The 20,539-nt window shown below is 35.4% G+C and overlaps 1 protein-coding gene across 2 annotated transcripts in view; it reads right to left on the bottom strand.

Moving 5' to 3' along the window:
- CDH7 (cadherin 7) overlaps nt 1-19,471 on the bottom strand; it is a 72,589-nt gene extending 53,118 nt beyond the window's left edge. For both annotated transcript variants that reach the window (XM_026841759.1, XM_026841760.1), the window contains exon 1: nt 19,078-19,471. In XM_026841759.1, coding sequence (XP_026697560.1) covers nt 19,078-19,287 — 210 coding nt within the window. In that variant the 5' untranslated portion in view covers nt 19,288-19,471. The remainder of the gene's footprint in view (nt 1-19,077) is intronic.
- Between the last annotated feature and the right edge of the window lie 1,068 nt (nt 19,472-20,539).

Genomic DNA, 20,539 nt, shown 5'->3' on the forward strand with positions numbered 1-20,539 from the left:
GCTGGCAGATGTCCAAGGGCTTGAAAAGTTTATGCACATGTAGCAGTTTACAGAAACAGAGCCTTCAAAGAACTTCACTCTTTCTTCTCAAATTCCTTCCCCACCTACACATGAAACAATCTCTGCTTGCACAGTATTAACATGCATACAGTAAAGAACTGTTTCTTGAGCATATTCTTTTTTTTGAATGAAATACTTATATGTATGTATATATATATATATGCATAAATAAATGTATATTTAGTGATGTGAATATTTTCTGCTCTTACACCACTGTATTGTAAAATTATGTTAATCATTTATTATTTATGATTTTAAAGTCTTATTTATTTATTTGTTTATTTATTTATTTATTTATATGACCAGAGACTGCATGAACACAATTTGCTTTATGGCACAGGAAAGAGGGAAAGAGGGGAGGTGAAACAAGGAAGGCAATAGTAGAATTTATATACCTACAATAATGCAGAGTGAATGCTTTTACTTTTTCCTTGTTCTTGAAAACAGATATAAGAAAAAAGAATACAAATATGCTGAATGGAAAGTTTTCTCTCCCATATTGTGTTTTCTACTTAGCCATGATAATTCAGGCCTAGGATTTCAATCACAGAAAATGAGGGCATATTTTAGAGGATCTGTTTTTTCATATCTAACTCTGTAATCTAAAGAATTATCTGTAATAGCACTGAACAGGAAAAAATAATCATACACACTTCCTGTTTGACTACTATATCAATAATATCAAATTTACAAACAAAAAATAATTCTGTATTAAAGTACTTTCTGAGATACGTATTTATACCACATGCCTTTATTTTAAAGTGGAAATTATACCTCCCATGTTGTCTTTTCTTTGTCAAACTACAGATCTATAGTTTAGAGTGATTATCCTGTTTCTGTTTCAACTATCCAAAATAGCTTGCAGCGTTGCTTGGTTGATAATGATTTTTCCCATAGGAACCTGTTTCTAAAGAACATTAGTACCAAGGAACAGATACCCAGAGGGCGTAGAGCTTTTTTCTGTTGTCTTTGGTTTGGTTTTATGTTGCATCAATTCCTCAAATTTCATTTGCTTTTGAAAGTTTAATCCTACTAAAAATCCATTTATAATCTTACTTTACATGTTAGTGGAAGGTGCTGAAACCCTGACAGACTAGAGGACAGTGGAAAATATGTAACTGTGAAGCAGTTGAAGTAATCACTGTGACTGCGTCTGTAAAAGCTTATGAAGTACTGGACTACAGAAGACAGCACGATCTGATCATTTCAATGATGAAAGGTTTACAATACAGAAAAATATGTAATTAACTGGGTCCACAGCCACACTAACCTGTAATTCCCTGAAAACAGTTAAGGACTTGTTAAATAAAATTTATGAAACTGTCAAAACAAAACAGAATCAACATGTTGGTCTACATCTCCATTTTTAAGGTACATAAATGATAAAATATGTGTCAGGGCATCAGTCGTTGTTATTGTGTTTCGCTTCTTAAAAATTAAATTCCTATTGTCTTTCTTTATAAAGTTTTATATGTTTGAATAAATGAAATACTCTAGTGCTGACTTTCCTGAAAGATTTATAGTCAACTTGAAATTGACAGTTCTTCATATGATGTTATTGGTTATATGATATAAAATGTTTTACACCACCCAGATATTTCTCAAAACATTTCCACAAACCTAATCCCATAGGTATTCGCACCGAAATCAATGGGAGTACTCCTAGATTTAAAGTGTAAAATTAAGAATTTGACACAATGCCCATATCACACACAATTAGTCCCTGGGAAAGGTTGTTGCTGAGAGTCATAAATTCTCAGAGCTGGCAGTCAAGGAAATAAAGCAAGAACAGAGAATTTATAATGTAAAATTTCACTATAAAATTTTAATATGAATAAATTGTTTCATATGGAAAATTCAGCAATGAAAATCTATAGCAAAACATTACAGTTTCATTGCTAATCTGACAATATAACATGAAAAAACAATGCATGACCAAATACAGTGCAGTATTAGATATCTTCCTGTAGACACTTGTCTTCCATCTTAAAATAAGTTCACTTAAAAAGAGGAGAAGAATCCCTTGGTTAATTTATTATCTTAAAACACAAGTTACTGTTGTCAGTGTGTTTACATTTCATTTAGAATCTCTTTTTCAGTCTGGCTTGATTAAACACCCTATCATTTCTGTAGTGCTTTCTATTAACTACTATGAGTGATTACTAACACTGCAGTTCAGTAAAGGTAAAACACTGAATGACAAATAACTTGTTCTTTTCGCAGTAGGCTATAGGACAATTTCTTCTTTTTTTCTTTTTTTTCCCTACTCTAATGTATTTCACTGAAAATGGCTTATCACACTGATTTTTACCCAAAAGTCTTTCTAAAATACATTTCCATCCACCCATATATACTGTCTAGTTAATTAACAGCCAACCCATTTTTCAAAATTTACTCCAAAGAGTAGGGAAATTTAACCCTGTGCTACATCAAATATCATCATTATCTATGTACAGCATGTCAGGACTTGCTTAACGCTCATGAAAGTTGGTATTAAGCATATGTCTAAGCGCTTTTCTGAAATAGAGCCTTAATCCCTGTGCAAAGGAAGGGTGCTTTAATCAACAGCAATGTGCATCACAGACTAATTGTAAGAAGCAGAATTGAAAGCTTAAGTGATTCCATTACATAAATTCACACTGTAGCTGTTCAATATTCAGAACAAGCTGAAGTAGGGTATGCACAGTAAATACGGACATTTAAAAGTCTGCCTTAAACTGTTCAGATCATTTCAAGTGATCCTTTTCAAATAAATGCTTTAAAAGGTTTTTTTTTTTTTTTTTTTTTTTTTTTTTTTTTTTTTTAAACCATTCAAATTTTCAGGTCTGCCAGGGTTTTCAGATGTAACCAGACTGATCTCAATTACTATTTTGATAGACATTTTTACTGCATAGGACTAATGGCTGGTAAAGAAATGTTTTTGATACCCAGTTCTGTGCTGTTTTTCAGAAAACATTTGAGGGGGGAATATAATGCATTAGTATTTCAAGACCATAACAAACTGTCTTAACATAAACAAAACTAGGCTAATTGTAAAACCTTCTAGCTTAGGAGGATTTTAACACCGAAATGTAAAAGGTAGTGCTGTCCCGGTGCCTTTTTCTATTTTGGTGAGTACAGTGAGTGGTACAAAGACAATCTCACCAAATTCTTGTGCAGTCATTACACCGTGTTTCCTTAAATCATATTTTTACATTTCAAATTATGAGATAAGGTATTTATGAATTAAAATTTAAATTCACTCATCGGTTTTCAAAAAAAGTCCATAGATACGAGTTTTGCCATGACAATGAAGATGACAACCCAGGTTTTTTTCATGTTTTCACCAGAACACATTCTTGCTGTGTTTCCTACTCACTGACATTAAATGTTGGCAAAATAATCAATCTATGTGCCATTGATAAGTACATTATAAGAAAATACTGAAATGGCAGGTGTTATCTTACGTTGGTCATGAATACTTGCTGAATCTACATTAAAATTCAAATTTGCAGACCTGCTTCTAATTCTGAAAGCCATCTGGATTATACTGAAAATGCTCAAAGTCTTCCTTCAGAAACTCATTTTTGAAGTTTTCAGTACTTCACACATATTGAGAACTTTCAATTTACATAAAGACCCCTCTGATTATCAGAAAAAAAACCTGTCCTTTTGCTACTATAAAAGACACTGCATAACGTAAATAATTCAAAGTTTTTCGTGGTTCCTGATTAAATTAGAGCACTCTCATCTACTGATCATTTTCACGTTGTTTCCCTATTGAGTAAGCATTGGTTCAGTAAAAGTAGAACACACAATAAGTTCCTTATGAGAACTCTCCCTGTTTCTGAAGCATTGTGGTTAACACGAAGGTACAGAAGTTATTAGCATTGTGTATTCCATTGTCTGAAACAAGAACAATCATCTGAATTTATGCTTTTCTACCTCAAATATTTCAGCTCACATGACTGATACTAACTTGTCTGTCATACTTCTTGTGTATACCATCAAACACCTCCTAAAGGGATCTTTTATTATAGTATCTGATCGGTTTTATAACCAAAATCAAAACCAATGAATTACTCTTGGAGATTAGAGTTTAAATCACCATAATACTTGCCCCTAGCATTCAAGACTGATCTTTGCTAAGTTTCACTTGACACAGCATGTAAACTTCTCTACCAGATTGTCTGAGCACTCTCAAAGCTTAATTGATCCAATTTGCATGTCTCATCCTGGCAGAACTGTGCATCATTTCTATCCTCTCGGACTAAGTGATCACAATCTAATCATTTTGTATACAAAGCAGATGGAAAGTTTCCAGCTCCATTGCTATCCCCTTGCATGCATCCATATTAAAGCCGTTCTAATTCGACAAGCAATCTGATCTTTCTGTATTTTTATAGGATTACTGTCTCATTGATAGGCCTTCTGTCACCAATTGTAATGTTCAGGACTTTATACTCAAGGCATTTTCACTTTTGTCTCACACCTTCTGTGTGGTCCATTAAAACGATCACTTAATTTAACAAACTGTGCTAAATATCCCCCCTTAGGGAAGTTCTATACAGCTCGGTGTAAATCAGCACAGCTCTCCACATTGGAAGGAGAGAGCAATTTCCATTCATTGAGGGTTTGCTCTTATGTTTTTAAGAGATAACAAATTACTAATTATATCCCCCTTCATAAAGTTCTGAGCCTTGTACATTAATAGATACAAATTAAAAAATTTCTATCTTTTAACAGAAAGATGTTATTTTAATTTTAGTAAATATTTTCCAAATAGTAACTCTTTCTGCACATGAAACAGAAATCTCTTATTTATGTCATTTTTCTATACTTTTTTCCCTTCAAAACTGTGCCAATTGACATTTAAATAAAATAGCAGTTTAGTAAAAAAAGTTTTATTACTTATGACTAGGTGAAATCTAGCTTGTGAAGATAACACAAGTAAATAAAAGCATCTACAAAAAAAAAAAAGTCACAACCTGATCAGTCAAACTAATCAAGATTAAGGATGTATAAATTTCAAATATCATTAAAATCAAACTTTCTGAAGTGAACAGGAAATTCTACTGACTAATCTCACTTGTAGTTCACAACCGGAGTTTATATTCCACACCTGTCTCTCTAGTTTATATACATCTTCAAAGGTCATCATGTTTCTTCAACCGTACTCTATTCATCATTCCTAACCGGGGAATCCTTTGTCCTCCTAATGGTCCCACAGATCCTCTGCTCATCTGGGAGTTTGTGATTGGCTAGTATTGGCTTATTTTTATCCTACATACATGCTTCTTATTTTTTATTCCTCTTTTGTTTTCTCCATTATTCACTACTCATATTTATTCAATAAAATTTATGAGACGACAAAAAGATTTGATTTTTTTTTTTTCTGTGAAGAATACATGAGAAACTTTAAGGCATGTTGTTCACAGAAGTGATCAAACACTGGTAGTCAGTGCCCATGACAACACAAGATAGGGAATACCCTTCAGTCTGCTCTGAAACTACTTCTAAAACAGGTGAAAAACTGAAAGGCAAAACCAATGCCTATATAAGAGAATAAAGGAACTAGAATGCACTGTTAAATTCTTCAATTTTTATCAGAGAGAAAGCGTACTAATTCAGTAATAGAGCCATGTTGTTATGTCCATGTATAACCAAAAATAGCAGTAGAAGCGGAAGGGTAGTAGTTGTTCAATAGCAAGTCCAGTGCATTCAATGTTAACTGGCAAAGAACAAACTGAATTAACCAAGAAAACCAATTTGATCACAAAAAAAAAATATTAAGACAGAAAACAGGCTTTCTATTAATGTGCTGCATGCTTAAAATTATCAATGCCATTCTGTCACTTGCATTTCAAATATTTCAATGGACAAGTCATATGTAAGCTTGTTCATATTGCAACCTTGGCTGACTCTTGTGAAGACAAGCTCTTTCTTTCCAGGAGATTAATTATGCCTCCGGTTACATAAGGAAGCGAACCCCCTGCTATCTTCAGATTCTGTTCTCATTGTAAAAATGTATGGTCCCATAGCTTCCAACTAGGTTGTGCAGGTGTACGTTAGCGGAACATAATAAAAACACATCTGTATGACACTCAGGAAATAATAGAATGCAGTTTGCTGTCTCTCAGCTGTGTTATCTCAGCAGGACTAATAGCAATAATAAGTAGGTAAAAAAATTATCACCAGAACAGGCAGGTGTGACTCACACATAGAATTCATCTACTGAGTAACGGAGTATAATTTTATACAGTCACTTTTAAGATCAAATTTTCTGCTACTCTATAAACAATCAGATGCATATTAGACCGTCGTATTGTATTTAGTGAAGATACCCAGAGTTTCTAAACCATTATGAAGACTCATGTCCCCGAGCTGCATTTTCCATGTGGCAACCTGCTGCTGCTTCTGACAATCCCACACTCCACCCTGAAGGCATTTAAATCTTCAGTTGAGGTAAAAAAAGATAACAGTATTGAATGTTTTCCTTGAGCCCAACCTTACAGCAAATCAGGAAGGGTATATTAATTAATGACATGCACAACTTCAGGAGTATGAAGAACAAAACACCTCTTACTTTGCCTTCCAAAACATCATTCATGAAATAATGTTATCCTCCAAGCAAACATTGCTAAATAGTATCTTAATGGTTCTGAGTTTAAGAAAATCTATCTTATTTTAACACATTACTTCTGTTGCCACCACCAAAACCAAAACTGTACTTTGATTTTGAGAATAGATTAGGAAAACATTGGATGTACTGTTCATCACTAGTTGTATTTATATTTCCAACAGATCAATGTAATTCTGGGGAAAAGGATCAGATTTCACCCCGTTACTCTCTACAGTGGCACTCGTATTGGTTCCGTCAAAGTTCTGTTATCAGTAAAGGTTATTTACAGGTGGAAGAGAGTTTGACTCCAGGAAAATTTGCAATATCACTAATCACTTTGTTCACTGTAATAAACTTAACTCTTCTGACCTTGATGGTTAAGCTGCAGCATGTTTCCCCTGTATCTCACTAATTACCTTACAAAGTAATTTTCCGGAGAATTGAATCTGATCCACAACCTGTTAGCTCATCCTGTTACAGTCCAAAACTGTGTTCCAAACTGATATTTGCAGTTTAAGCATAGTACAAAGCACACATGAAATGGACAGAAATGGAAGGTGGGCCACTGTATCTAACACACAGAAGATAAAATTATTTCAGAAGCAAAGGTAAATAACTTTAATTTTTAGTGTAGTCTGCAGATACAGACCCTTATGTCTCTAAAGGTATCAGAAGGATCTGTCATCAAGGTGAATATCTTAATCTTTCTGTCTTCCTCATAGCCTCATTGACTGCTTGGCAGATATTTTGGAAGCAAGACAAAGCACCTGGGCCCTCAGTCTGTATCATCCCACATGAAAAGCAGCATTGATTTCATTTTGCACTACCAGAAGTAAAACTGGCAAAAATCATTCTGGAATAATGATTTTGCCATCAGACTAGCAGAATGGGCTATCATCTTCTACCCAGCCCTATTTACTAAAATAATAGATGAAGAGAGACTGTTGAATGTGACACTGTGTCTTACATAGTATGTAACAAAATCTAATTTTGACAAAATATTGAAATCTCTCTGCAGGAAAAAATTCTCATGTAGCCTGCAAATAGCTTGAAGGAAATACAGTAACATGAAATGGTGAATGTCAAAATACCAGTCTAGAAGGAAAGACATCTACTGAGGTTCTGAAAGACCTAGAAAACCCATGAGTGTCATTATTTCATGCCCTTAACTCCAAAGATAACTTTACTCTATGAGCTGCAGGCTGCCTTCCTTAGTGGTAGTCCACAGCATTAATCCTTTTGATTTTCAGCTCTTAATTTGGAAGCAGTCTGGACGTGGCCCAGTTGCTGCCCTGACAGATGCACATATTCGCATCCTTCCATCCATCTGCTGAGAGATCAGACTTGCTTGGACTCCTCCAGATCTGCACGTTGCTTTTCTGCTTATCCACACTCTACCTTGACACACTAATTCTTGGAATCTCTATGGATGGAAAGGTTTTCTTTCTTGTCCTTGTGTTGTTTGGCATCAATGTGCTCATGTTTTAAGCTTTTTTTGATCAAATTCTGAATTCTCTAGCTCTTTCCAGGAGTGATTTATAACAAACATTTACATCTTCCCTTTGCTTCCCTCTTCCCAGAAAAGAAACATAAACCCACTTTTCTTTGTCTTTTTTTTTTGGTCTTTTTTTTTTCTTTATATTTGGTTTTATTGCTGTCTTGTATCACAGATTACTTTGTTGTATGTAGCATCTTCCTCTTTTGATTCCAAATGAGCACTCACCTTTTTGTCCCTTTCAACTGCAGTTAACCTACATAGTCTCGTGCATATTTCTCAAACCTGGGTGTTATTGAATCTCTGGCTAGCTGCCCTCCTTTCCCATCTGTGTTAACATAACTAAGTCAGCTAGTATTGGTACCTACGAGATCTTTCTAGAATCTCTGTGTGGTGGATTGATGTGACTTAAACCAATGTATGCTCCATATACACATATATAGCATCCTAATCAAAGAGCAAAGGGAACAAAGTCTTATACATATGATTGTTATATGTTATTCTAAATTAATCTTTTCATTGTTTCCTTTGTTATGTTCTTTTCAGCTTTACATCAGGCTCTGAAGTGAGAAAAACATAGCATGTTTCTTCACCATGGTCCTTTCATTCTCACATTTACTTTTTATGACGCTTCACTTCTCTTAAATATTTTCAATCTCTTTTTTCCTGTACTAAAACCATTAAGACTAGAATCTTTATATTTTCTTTCAATATTAAGTTAAATCTGAATTGAATAAATATATCAGTCCTAGTGGGAATTATTCCTCAATGTAAGGTACCCCCATTGTTTCCTACATATATACATGTATACACATGTTTATGTGTACACTCTACCACTGCTATCACCCCAATGCCTACTAGTTTTCTTCATAAAACTTCCTTTGACATGGCTTCATTCAGTTTATCACTCAGATAAATAAATTGAAACAATTTTTAAAACAACTAATATTTCCTTGGCTCTCCAAATTGTTCAAGAAAGATTGATACAGGCTCAGGAATACACTCGGTTGAGCAGAAAGAATAAAATAGAAAAGCAATAAGGCTTTAAGATCCTCAGAGTAGTAACGGACATGAGTTTGCAAAGAAGAAACAAACATGAATTGTGAAATTTGAATTAGACAATGAGACAAGAAATAACAGTTTCACTTGGCTTATTTCCTATTTAGCTGAAGGTATAAGAGAGTGCTTTTGTTCATGGCTTTTTATTGTCAGGAAGATATTGAAAAAATAGAGGGAATTAATAAAAGCGCAGTAAAGATGAACACAGGACTTCAGTGCTGACTAATGAGGAAAACTTCCTGTAAGTGTGAAATACGTTTTGCTTGGCTAAGCAACAGTTAAATAGTAAAGGGTAAAAGATGGGCGGAGAGAACAGTCTACATATGCATAAAGATTATGAACATCCAAGAGCAAGAGAATTATTTAACAGTTTTTTAACGTAAACACGATGCAGCATTATAGTCCTGCAAGTTAAAAAAGAAACATAAAAATATGCCAAGTACTTTCCCAAATGCCTATTCTGCCCACATCATGTGTGTAAATTGCATAAGAAAGGCAAGTATTTTGCTAATTTATGGCACTGCATTTATACCATAATTATGGAAACTTAAGAAATGAGCATCTGCTTTTCCCAACTGTGTTTGAAAACTTTTCATTGTTACCGAATAACAAGCTAAACTTTGCCTAATACAGCACCTGCCTACCTTGTAAGGAAAATGAATTGCTTTGAGTGCTTAGTCAGCAGGGTTACAATTTGGTACCTCAGTATGAAATGTTTAAGCAGCTTATCATCCTTACACATGTATCCAAGTACCAGAGTTTCCATATTTTGGAAGCATTTCAAATGGAAAATAACTTTGTGGGCTCGATTCTTCTCAGAGGCAATGCAAAGCAACAAAATTACATGTCTCTATAGTCCTCAAGGTAATTTCTCATGATTTACAGAAATAGAAAAACTAAATGGAACAGTATGACTATGTCAACATTTTGTGGAATTCATGAAGCAAAATCTCCTTATATCACCTGGAAAATGACATTTAATTTACTTCTTTCTACTCAGAGAGGGACAAAGAATCTCCTGTGAGGCAGAACATTAGGTTGGACAGCCCTTAACTGTTCTCAACATATACCCTATTCACCCATATGAAACAATATAATGCAGACCTTCAGTGCCGTAAGAATGACTATATGACTATACGAAAGGCCCTCTTTTTTCACTGTCAAAATCTGGAATATGTTGCTAAATGACGTTAATCAGGATAAAATATCAGTTAAAAATTCAATTTTAAAATGTCCAAATAGTTGTATTCCAAAATTAATATTCTCAAATAGTCTACCAGAGTTGATTAAAGCTGATTTAATGATTCTGGATTAAATCTCCAGTTACTCTATGAACGCCACAATTTAATAAACACCACATATTGAAAAACTTTTGCCTTCTTTTCAGTTGTTTAGAGCTACCTCCTTCTTCCAGGGGAGCATTCTGAAAAAGAAAGCCTGAAACTGAGCCAGTAAGGCATATTTTGTATTTTCTGGTGCATGAATAATTGCACATGAACTACGATATGCAAAAGAGCTATATTTGTCTTGGTGTTCTTATTTATCTGAAAGATAAAATAATGTTTATTCTTTGCTATATTGTTTATGATTTATAGAGTATTACTACCACACGACATGCTTTACATCCATGTAATTAACAATATTACTTTTGCAATACCACAGGGCTGTAGCACCAGCAAATACTTGAATATGGAAGGAACTATTAACGGTAGTAAATTTTTAGCTAAGTCAAAAACATCTGAATGAACTAATCCTAAATATATTGTATAATTTTATGACCTCGTTTATTGATTTTGGTGATTAGCATCTTTTCGTGATGTGTTCTGTTGTCAATGAAGCTTCTTCACTGGCTAAGTTTACACTTAGCCTGAGAAGGTTAAGGTGGTTCCCATTTATATATTGAGGTCAAGTGATCTGTAGTTAGGTGTTAACAACATATTTTTAATATAATGTAAACAAAAAATAACCCTATTTCTAACTGGCTGATCCTCCTTACAGCCTTGAAGCTATCAGAGATAAACATTATGAACTCCTCAATCTCCTGCTTGTGGTGTAGGCCGGTATTCATACCAATGACTATGGTTTGGACAGCTGGGATAGAATTAGAGTTCTCCTAACAGCATAAACACCACTGATTTTTCTAAGAGCTACTTGTCTCTAATTTATGTGACAGTGTCTCTTTCAATGCAAAAGTGACAGAGAGGACACTGGTAGCATGAGGTAGCTAGTATAGCTAGTAGTTATTCTGAGAGGAGTAACTTAGTGTATTAACCTTTCTTCTCTCATCAGTTCCACCATTAGCACTTAGTTCAGACACAATTTCCAGGGAAACGCATAATACTAAGAGAAAAAGATTATACTGCGGACGTCCTCCAGGATATATCATCAATATTGTTATGTAAAAGCCAAATTATTGGACATGAAGGAACCGTTCTCTGATTTTTTTCAGGATCTCTAAATATGTTGTTCCAGGTACTCCTCTTAACTGGTAAATATTAGCACTGAAAACTTGATGTGTACACAGGTACTATCTTATTAAGTGAGTACTAAAAAAAAAAAAAAAAAAAAAAAAAAAAAAAAAAGACAAAGAACTTGAGAAGTGCAATGTAACATTAAAAAACAAACAAACAAACAAAACCACCAAAAAAAACCAAACACACACAAAAAAAACCCCATAATAGTGTGGAGTAAAGAAGAAATTCAGCAGATTTGTGACAAGGCAGAAATAGTCCTGGCAGCACTTTTAGACTGTGATACATGGAAAATACTAAATACATGGAATGAAAACCCAGTCTGTAGACAGACAATTATGTCTAACAGTACAGGTATAAGAAAAAAGGCAACATGGAAAAGTTAATGTGATAGCAGACTACAAGATGTAAAACTTTAAAACAGGCAGTTCGATCTTTTGAAAAGAGTGGAAAAATATCCTTTATTTTCACTGGTCTAAAAGAAGTAGCAGCCTTGTACTAACATGGATATCAAATAGATCTGCACTTATGAATGTCAACTAACTTGTCAACCATAAGGGTTGGAAAATAAAGGCTTTTGTTCTCAAGCTATTTTCAGGATGTGGACTAACATCTCCATATTTCTCTGTATTCTGTCAATGCTTCTTAATCTGCTACTGCCTCATATTTTACAAGACTGCTGCCTCAGGTCAAGGGTTGTGCTTGCTCACACTATGCCTAGCACAGTGGAAATTTGGTTTATGACTGGACTTCCTTAGCCCTAGAATAATGAAAATAGAGTTTTTGGTAGCCCTAGTTTTACAGTGCTGCATTTCTAACGTCCTTAATACACAACTGTTAGAGGACAGAGGTAAATTGGATATTGAGTGACAGCCACTAGCATGAACTAGAGGGCTAAAACCAAACTCAGACGATGAAAAGGAGAAGGAACATGAGAACATGGCTAAAAATGTCAGCTGAAGCAGCATGAGCTTGACTGACAACAAAACTGTAAGCCTCATGTTCTCCTGAAAAGAAGGCATTTGCTGATAACCAGACAAGCATACAGGAGACTTGCATCTACATATCATTGCAAAATTAGCTCTTCTATTTTATCAAAGACTCATAAAATATAATTTTAAATAATACCCAAAAGAAATTCAGAGCAGAGAGCTACAGGTAGAGTTTATTAGTCTACTGAAATACGGAACTGTTATTACAGGATTATATAAATAGCATGGCTGTGCCATTGAATAAGAAGCTGTGATGAGGGCTACGTAATTTATGGATGTTGTCATCACCTTCACTAACCTTCCTCTTCTGTAATGCCACATGTTAAGGATCAATGTTCTATATTATACTAAAAGATCAAAAAGCTGCATGTTCTGGTTCAGTATCCAACCGTAAGTGTCTCAACTCTATTATCACTTCTAATAATGAAATTACATACAAATTGTCTTTTAGTGCTTGAGCATGTGAAATTGTCATCACTTTAAATCCCCAGCATAAAACCCATTTCTGTATCCATTCAGCTATGTGAGAAGATGACTTCCTATAACGAGGGAAAGAGGAAATTACACTATAGCTGTGCAGGCTAATGAAATCAACCAGGAAAAAGCAGTAGATATTAGGTTATCCTTTTGGATAATTCTTCCTGTGTGCCTTAATCTCACCATTCTCCCCAGAGACACTTTAGCTCTGCATGCTAAATGGGAAACATTCAGTTTGTCTGTCAGTTCTCACTTATTTGGGGTAATCAAAATAAAGCAAATCCTGAAACAACACAAAGACCACAGTGACTATCCAGTGAAGAAAAGTGTGTGCTACTAGTGACTGCATAGCATAAACTGAGATGGTAAATTCATACCACCACTGTACAGTTGAAGTATCCCTTCACCAAGACCTATTCTATCCACAAAGCAGGTAAACAGGACTTGACTATTTTGTCTGTTCATTTGTTTCATTTGCATTTGTGGTAAAAAACCATTGACAGGAATGGCATGTCCCATTTTACTTAAAAGGTCAACTGTTATCAATTTTCACAGCACAGAACAACAAAGAGTTTCTGAGATGGATAAATATCAGAAATACAGCATATTTGCTTTTTTACTTTCATAAATGGCCTTTTGGGAATATATAAAACAACAGTGCTTCAAAGATTATGCTAAAAGTAAAGATAACATAAAAAGAAAAAGAGAAAAAAAAATATATCAAAGGAGAAGTTTTTCTCTGAGTTTTGCCATCTTTGTTTTCCACATGGTGTCCATAAAGACAGATGAGGAACAGTTGATTTCAGTTGAGTTTGCTGTTGGGGTTTTTTTATTATTCCCAAAAGTACTTGGGGGAAAAAAAAAAAAATAAAAAATCTGTACAGAGCTGTAGCTACTCTCAACCAGGAGCTTACTTTCACAGCAGGTATGAACATTTATTTAGCACAGGACACCTGGAGCGGTGAGACCCCAGGTTGAGGCTGAAGAGAGAGCACAGGTCCCCATCGGTTGCCTCCAGAGGCAGTGGGAGGGACAGAGCCCTTCAGAAAATCACATCTGACTCACCTCCTGCTCCATTATCTGAAAATGAGGCAGCCTAGCCTCTTACCTACATTTAGCCTTCATAATTTCTCCCCATCTCCTCTCCATTTCCCAGAGTGCCAGTAAAACTGATGTAGTGTAGTTTCTAGAAAGAAGAAAAGCTATTTGGTTTAATTTCTATACTGAATTCCTCAGCTCTTTCATCACAGATGACGTTCCCTCAGTTTCTCAGCAGCTGATATTCCCACATATCAGTCTGAATTTGACTGTGGCCAGCATTTCCACAGTACTCACAGCCTTAAAGTATTTTAGCAATGATACTGATTATCCAAGTGAGTCAAAAAGTCATCAGCCACATCTTAAAGTGTCAGGCTATGATCTAGGAAAAGAGTCTAACCTCTGACTATATATGTATGGCTTGATATAAGGTCAGACCACAGATAAAAATTGCATCTGAATAATTCTGTCACCTTATTGACACATTCACCAACACCTTTGAGAAACAAAAAACAAACACAAAAAACCCAGTGTATTTCCTCGTCTGGCCTCCTTCCTTCCAAAATGATGAGGCTGGAAAAAAAAAAAACCCACTCTCTATGCCAATGGTAACATACTCTTCTTATTATTCTGCTGCTTGAAAAACGCTTTCCCCACCCTGCCTTGGCAGAAACCTGTAAATTCTCTTAAATGCACCAATTTTCTAAAAAATGTTTAGGTTCACTGCAATTTTTTTAATGTTTCACTCATTTGGTGTTACGCCATAAAATAATAATGCAAATATTAGCTTTTATGCACTTAGGTCCATGTTTGAAAATTGAATTCAACAAGCCTTTTTATCTTAAAATGGTTAGAAGAGAAACAAAGAGGCAGGTAAATTGGAACTGGAAGGCAATGACTGTGAACTCTAACAAACTACATGATCTTAGTCCACTTATTTAACATTTTTTTATTGATTTTACCATCTAGAAAATGAAGGTTAAGATTTATGCTTTCCTTCCCTATATATTATAAATAAAAAATACATGCAGGGCACTTTACAATTTCCAAGTGTTATTTTTGAGAAGTATCAGTGAGCCTCTCAAAGTTAAATACCAGCTTGTTAGGTTTGTGCTCAATCAAGCCTATGACTTTTTCTCTTTTCAGTTCTTCATATCTTAGTGAGGTTTCAGGGGGGGAAAAAAAAAAAGAGTTGAACTCAGCAAAGAGCTTAAAGCTTGAAACTGTCCCTGTCCTTAACTATACCTAAATTTAGAGCTGTTGGAAGAAGTGGTCTGGTTTAGATCCAAAAGAAAACATTGAAGCAAGTCGTCAATCAGCATCTCACATGGAGATCACAGCCTTGTTTCACTTCTTCAGGTTTATTTGTGGCTTCTTTTGATTTTTATTTTTTTTTATATAAGAAAAATGAAAGGATTACTAACTGAGTCTTTGTGTCATCATGCTTTTGAGGAGACTGACACTCTTGCAGCAGAACACATAAAATGAAATAAAATTAAAAAAATAAATAAATAAATAAATAAAACACAACCAAACAAACAACAAAAAAAACCCAAAAACCAACAGCAACAAAACCCCCCAAATCCACAACCCAAAACAAACCCTAGATGTCTGACAGTTATGTAAAAAATAACTAAAAAACAAATCAGCAAAATGTTAAAGTTCTACTTTAAGTGCACCCCTTTTGCAAATGTATATCCATATATACATATATATGTCTGGAAGATAACTGTGCCTATCCAAAAAGGTAAATGGGCTAAACAGTGAAATGCTTCAGCCCTTTAAGTGAACATAACATATGCTGTGCTGACAGACAGAAAAAAATTGTATATGGTTCAGTCCACAATCTGATTACATGTTAAGCACCTCCCAAGAGGCACTCAGAATTACTCGGGATTAAATCCAAGATGATTAAAATGTATACCATGGAAAAGAAGGACCTACATTAAAAAAAAAAAAAAAAGGCAAAAATCAGTCACCTCTTACTCCTATTACTGTAAAACTGATGGACCAGAGGTTTCTCCAAAGCAATGTGAGAAACAGGCCCCTTCCACCTTAAGAAAATAAATAATTTTTTTCTGAAAAAAACACAAAAAACATTTTGCCAATAAATGGATGTCAAGGATGCAAGAAGGAATACTGTAATATACCGCAAGTATGGATGTGAAGTCTTGTTAAAGAAACATGAAAACATTGAAAAAAAATATTTTAGGTGAAAGGCTCGTTTTACTGAGGTGAACAGGAATCCTGTTACATTATTTAAAAGGAATAGGATTTTGCCCTGCATGATCATGTAATTAAAGTGTCAGAATGCACACACCCAGGAGGACAGAGCTAATGCTGAACACAGAATTAACATTGGTATTTCATGACTCTTGAACGATTTGCTGTGTAACCTGAACATTCACTGAATGCTGTCTTCCAAACAGAATTGCCTAGGGCTTTGTAAAATTGAATAGTGGTGGGGAGAAAATATTCCCTATTGCAGATCCATTGGCCTGAGTGTTTCTGAAGCATTTCTATCTCACAGCCCTTAAAACTTCCTCGCTTCTGGATGTACAGTTAGATTGGCACCCTGCAAAGCATCCTGAACGTAAGGCAGTGCAGAACTGACCTCCCCAGGAGCAGAGCACTCTGCAGACATGAGGCAGAGTCTGGTTGCTGCTTGTACTTCACTTGATGAGAAAAGTGAGTTATGCCAGTCCTTTGCTTGATGTAGATTCTTCATCAAGGGAAAAGGTAACACCCCCCCCAACCTTCCTATCCAAATCACAATCTTCTCAGTCCCTACCTGCCTGAAAGGATTTGAAATGAGAACGGCAATATTTTTAGAGGGAGAAGAGAGGGAGGAACGTGACTGCTGTTCACTTCAGAGTGGTGCTACACATAATATGTTAACATACAGAAAGAAACCCACTTCTTCACCTTTTTTCTCCCCTGCATGGGAATGCAGCTTCAGTCATGATTGCACCTCAGGAACCACACAATAAAAAGCCTCTCCAGTGAGAAGGTTAGGAACTGGGCACGTCTTATCTTATAAGATGCTCAGCAAGGATTCTGTTTCCAGAAAGATGGGCTTCCTTTTGCAAGTGCAAATTTTCATCTGTTTTTCTTACAAAATGAATTTCTGGTACAAATGTGAGTTCCAGAGCCAACAATTCATACTGCTGATACAAAAGTAGGCTGGGCACAGACTGTTTCAGAAAAAAAAAAAAAAGGGTTTGCTTTTCAGAAGATATCTGCTTGTGAATGCTAGGACTTCTGTAAAGGACAGGAAAGAGCAGACTGTGAAGCTAAAAATAGCCACATACATGCAAATATCATGTACTCTAGTGCTACCACAGCATCTTTGGCCATAACATAGCAGTTGAAGGAGTATGAGAACTGCTATAGATCAAAACCAGTCTTCAGTCGAGTATTTAAAGACACTTCTTTTCCAGGAGAGAAATTCTAATTTGAGAACCACACTTCCTTTTTCACCAGTGGGCAAGAATGCCAAATATGCCATTTTCCAGAGGCACAAGAGAAGCTCCAATCTGAGAACAAATTTGTCTAAAAGACAAAACTCACAAAGCCAAGCAGCAGCTGCATGGCATCAGAATGGAAACTGCTACATAATCTAAAACTTAAAAACTTTCAGGACTGCTGTAATAAGAGATGATGTTTCTGACTGTAGCACATCTTTCTTTGCTCAATTGTGCAAAGTACCAGCCCAAGTTCAGAAAAGCACCTAAACACAACCATAGCTGTAATCATGAGAGTAGTTCCGCATTTAACTTGATTATTCAGTTGGCATGATTAAATTCTAAGTGCTTAACTGTGTTAACACAAACATCAAGGTTTTTGTCTCGGTAGGATGAATTAGTAAGCTAAAATTCATTGCACTCATATATTTGAAGCGGTGGATTTCAGATTACTTCATCTCCTTTTCTGTAAGCATGCCATTTTGCCAAAAGCTGTCACTCCCTTGTTTTCTATGCATTTGCTATATTTTAATGAGAAACTCTATTTATTGATTCTGATATTAGGTAGAAAAATGGGGTTTTCTTTCAATAAGATGATTACACATAAATGTTACATAGAAACACAAGCGGGTTATTTGTTTGTTTGTCGGCTTTTTTCCTTCATAATTGCTGAAAGAAGTGTATTACCCACCAGCACAAGGCAGCAAATGAGCTAAGGCCCAGATTCACAGCTGTACTCAGCGTGCTCCACGTGCAGCTACAGGCATGCGAAACGAGCCATCTGAGATGCCCTGATGTAAGGGGCTTGCTCTGCACTGGCCTGGTGCCCATCAGAAGGAAGGTAAAGCCACAAGGCTATGTTATGCACCGAGGGCAGCAAGGCCCCCAGGGTGCCAATCTGTCAGGCAGGAAACGTCAAAGCAAAGCAGTAATGCAGACATGCCCTCCTTTTTACTTGTCACACCCTCAGATGCCTGATTCTTTCTCTCTTGACTTCAGTAGTGTGGATTTTTAGGGAGCAAACAACGTAACACAGATCTTCTATTTTCTGGGACTGGCTTTTAACTCATAAAAGAATATTTATCATTATGTTTCTCTATTCTTATGTAAAAAGTACATCTAATATTAGTAATAAAATATTTTCTTTGTATCAATGGTGGTAAAACACTTTCATTATCATACTCCTTTAAAGAAGCATAGCTAATATTTAGAGCTCTTAAAGAAAACTGCGAGAGAAATCAGGAACGTAATATGTTGCTGCTTTGAAGTGCTGAACATTTTTCTTTTTCAAACTACGAAACTTTGCTCCATCCTGGCTTAAGTTAACCACATTGACAGAATTACAATTTTCAGGTTGCACGATATAAACACATCAAAAAGCAAACATCTGCACCCTCCAAAGGTTGTTTAAATCCCCTACCTTTCCTACATAGAGTGGGTCTGTACCCATGTATTCTTCCAGCACAAAGAACTGATTCCACACCCAGCTGCGTTTGGTTCTCGTCCTCCCTGATTGAAAGTAGGGCTTTGACCTGGACCTTGAGACCTCTGCTTGATTCATCCCAGAAAGACACAGGAAAAGAGCTAGTATCTGCAGAAAATGGCAGAACTCCACTTTGCCCAACTTCATCTTTTTTATTTTTCCCCCGTGAAAGAAAAAACCTTGATGAGAGCGGGCACAGTTCCAGTTGTCTCAGGAGCTCTAGCCTCAGGCAGGGTGTCAGCTGGGAGTCCAGAGATAGTAATTTGTGGAGTGGTCGATTGGAAGAAGTCACCACTGCTGAATAGCCTTCACCAAAGAAATGGTGCAATAGGTACCTAAATGGGAAAAAGACAAGAACTGTTGTCAGAACTTTTTTTTTTTTTTTTTTTTTTTTTTTTTTTTTTTAAAAAAAAAAAAAAAAGCAAATTCTTTGCAGCTTTCACATAATGCATCAAACATGTTCATTTATTATTTTTCTCATCATCAACACAGTTGAGTTTACATAATAAGTCTCAGAGTTTAGAGCGCATTCCTTGGATGTTATTACTACTGCTGATACATCTGTATTTATAGCTATAAAGTTTTCTCATGACTGTTCTCCTAATACACCAGTTTCCCCAGTACAAATGCTGAATTTCTTTCTCTTTAAAGCAAGTGCAGTTATTTACAGTTATTTGGTTTGATTTTTCCTCCTCTGTCTGCTACAGTCTGTTTTACTTGCCATTACCATGATATAATTACAAACCAGCTACAGGCTGGAAGTTATATTAATGGCAAGGACATATGCTAGCTTAACTCTCTTCCGTATAACTGAAAAGTAAAATAAAGGAGTATAAGATGAATCAGAACAATTTGATTGATTCTTAGTCACAGTACAACAGATGTTATGATTTGTTCTGATCTGAATCTGACCAGCTAAAAAGCTCTCAGAATCTCCTCACTTTTCACTATATTCCTAAAGCAAATGTACAGTAAGTATGTTACACCAATTTAGATATTTAGACAAAAATATGTTCAGAAAAATCAGAGAATAATATGATTTTGTGTTTTCAATTAAACATTGATTTCATGACAAATTATTTTTCAGCACTAACACATAATTTTTTTGTCTTTTTGTGCATTTTGTCTGTTTTTATTTAAAAATCTTGATCATTTAATAACTAGTAGAACTCACTCAAAAAATAATAATTTACAAAAAGCCCCCCCCCCGCCCAACCTTCAATAATTAAACAAGTCTTTTTTCTACCTTTTACAATTGTGAGCCTTCTCTGGTCAAGTAAAAACTCAGTATAGAATGTTTTTAAAAGTATAAGTTCTATCAGTCAGAACCAAAAGTAGCTTTGCCTTTCAGGGGAATGACCTGCTCTATCTGCAGGTAAGCAATGCTCTCTGTGAAATA

The sequence above is a fragment of the Athene cunicularia genome, assembly GCF_003259725.1.
Source record: "Athene cunicularia isolate RWA chromosome 2 unlocalized genomic scaffold, athCun1 chr2_part1, whole genome shotgun sequence".
Taxonomy (NCBI): Eukaryota; Metazoa; Chordata; class Aves; order Strigiformes; family Strigidae; genus Athene; species Athene cunicularia.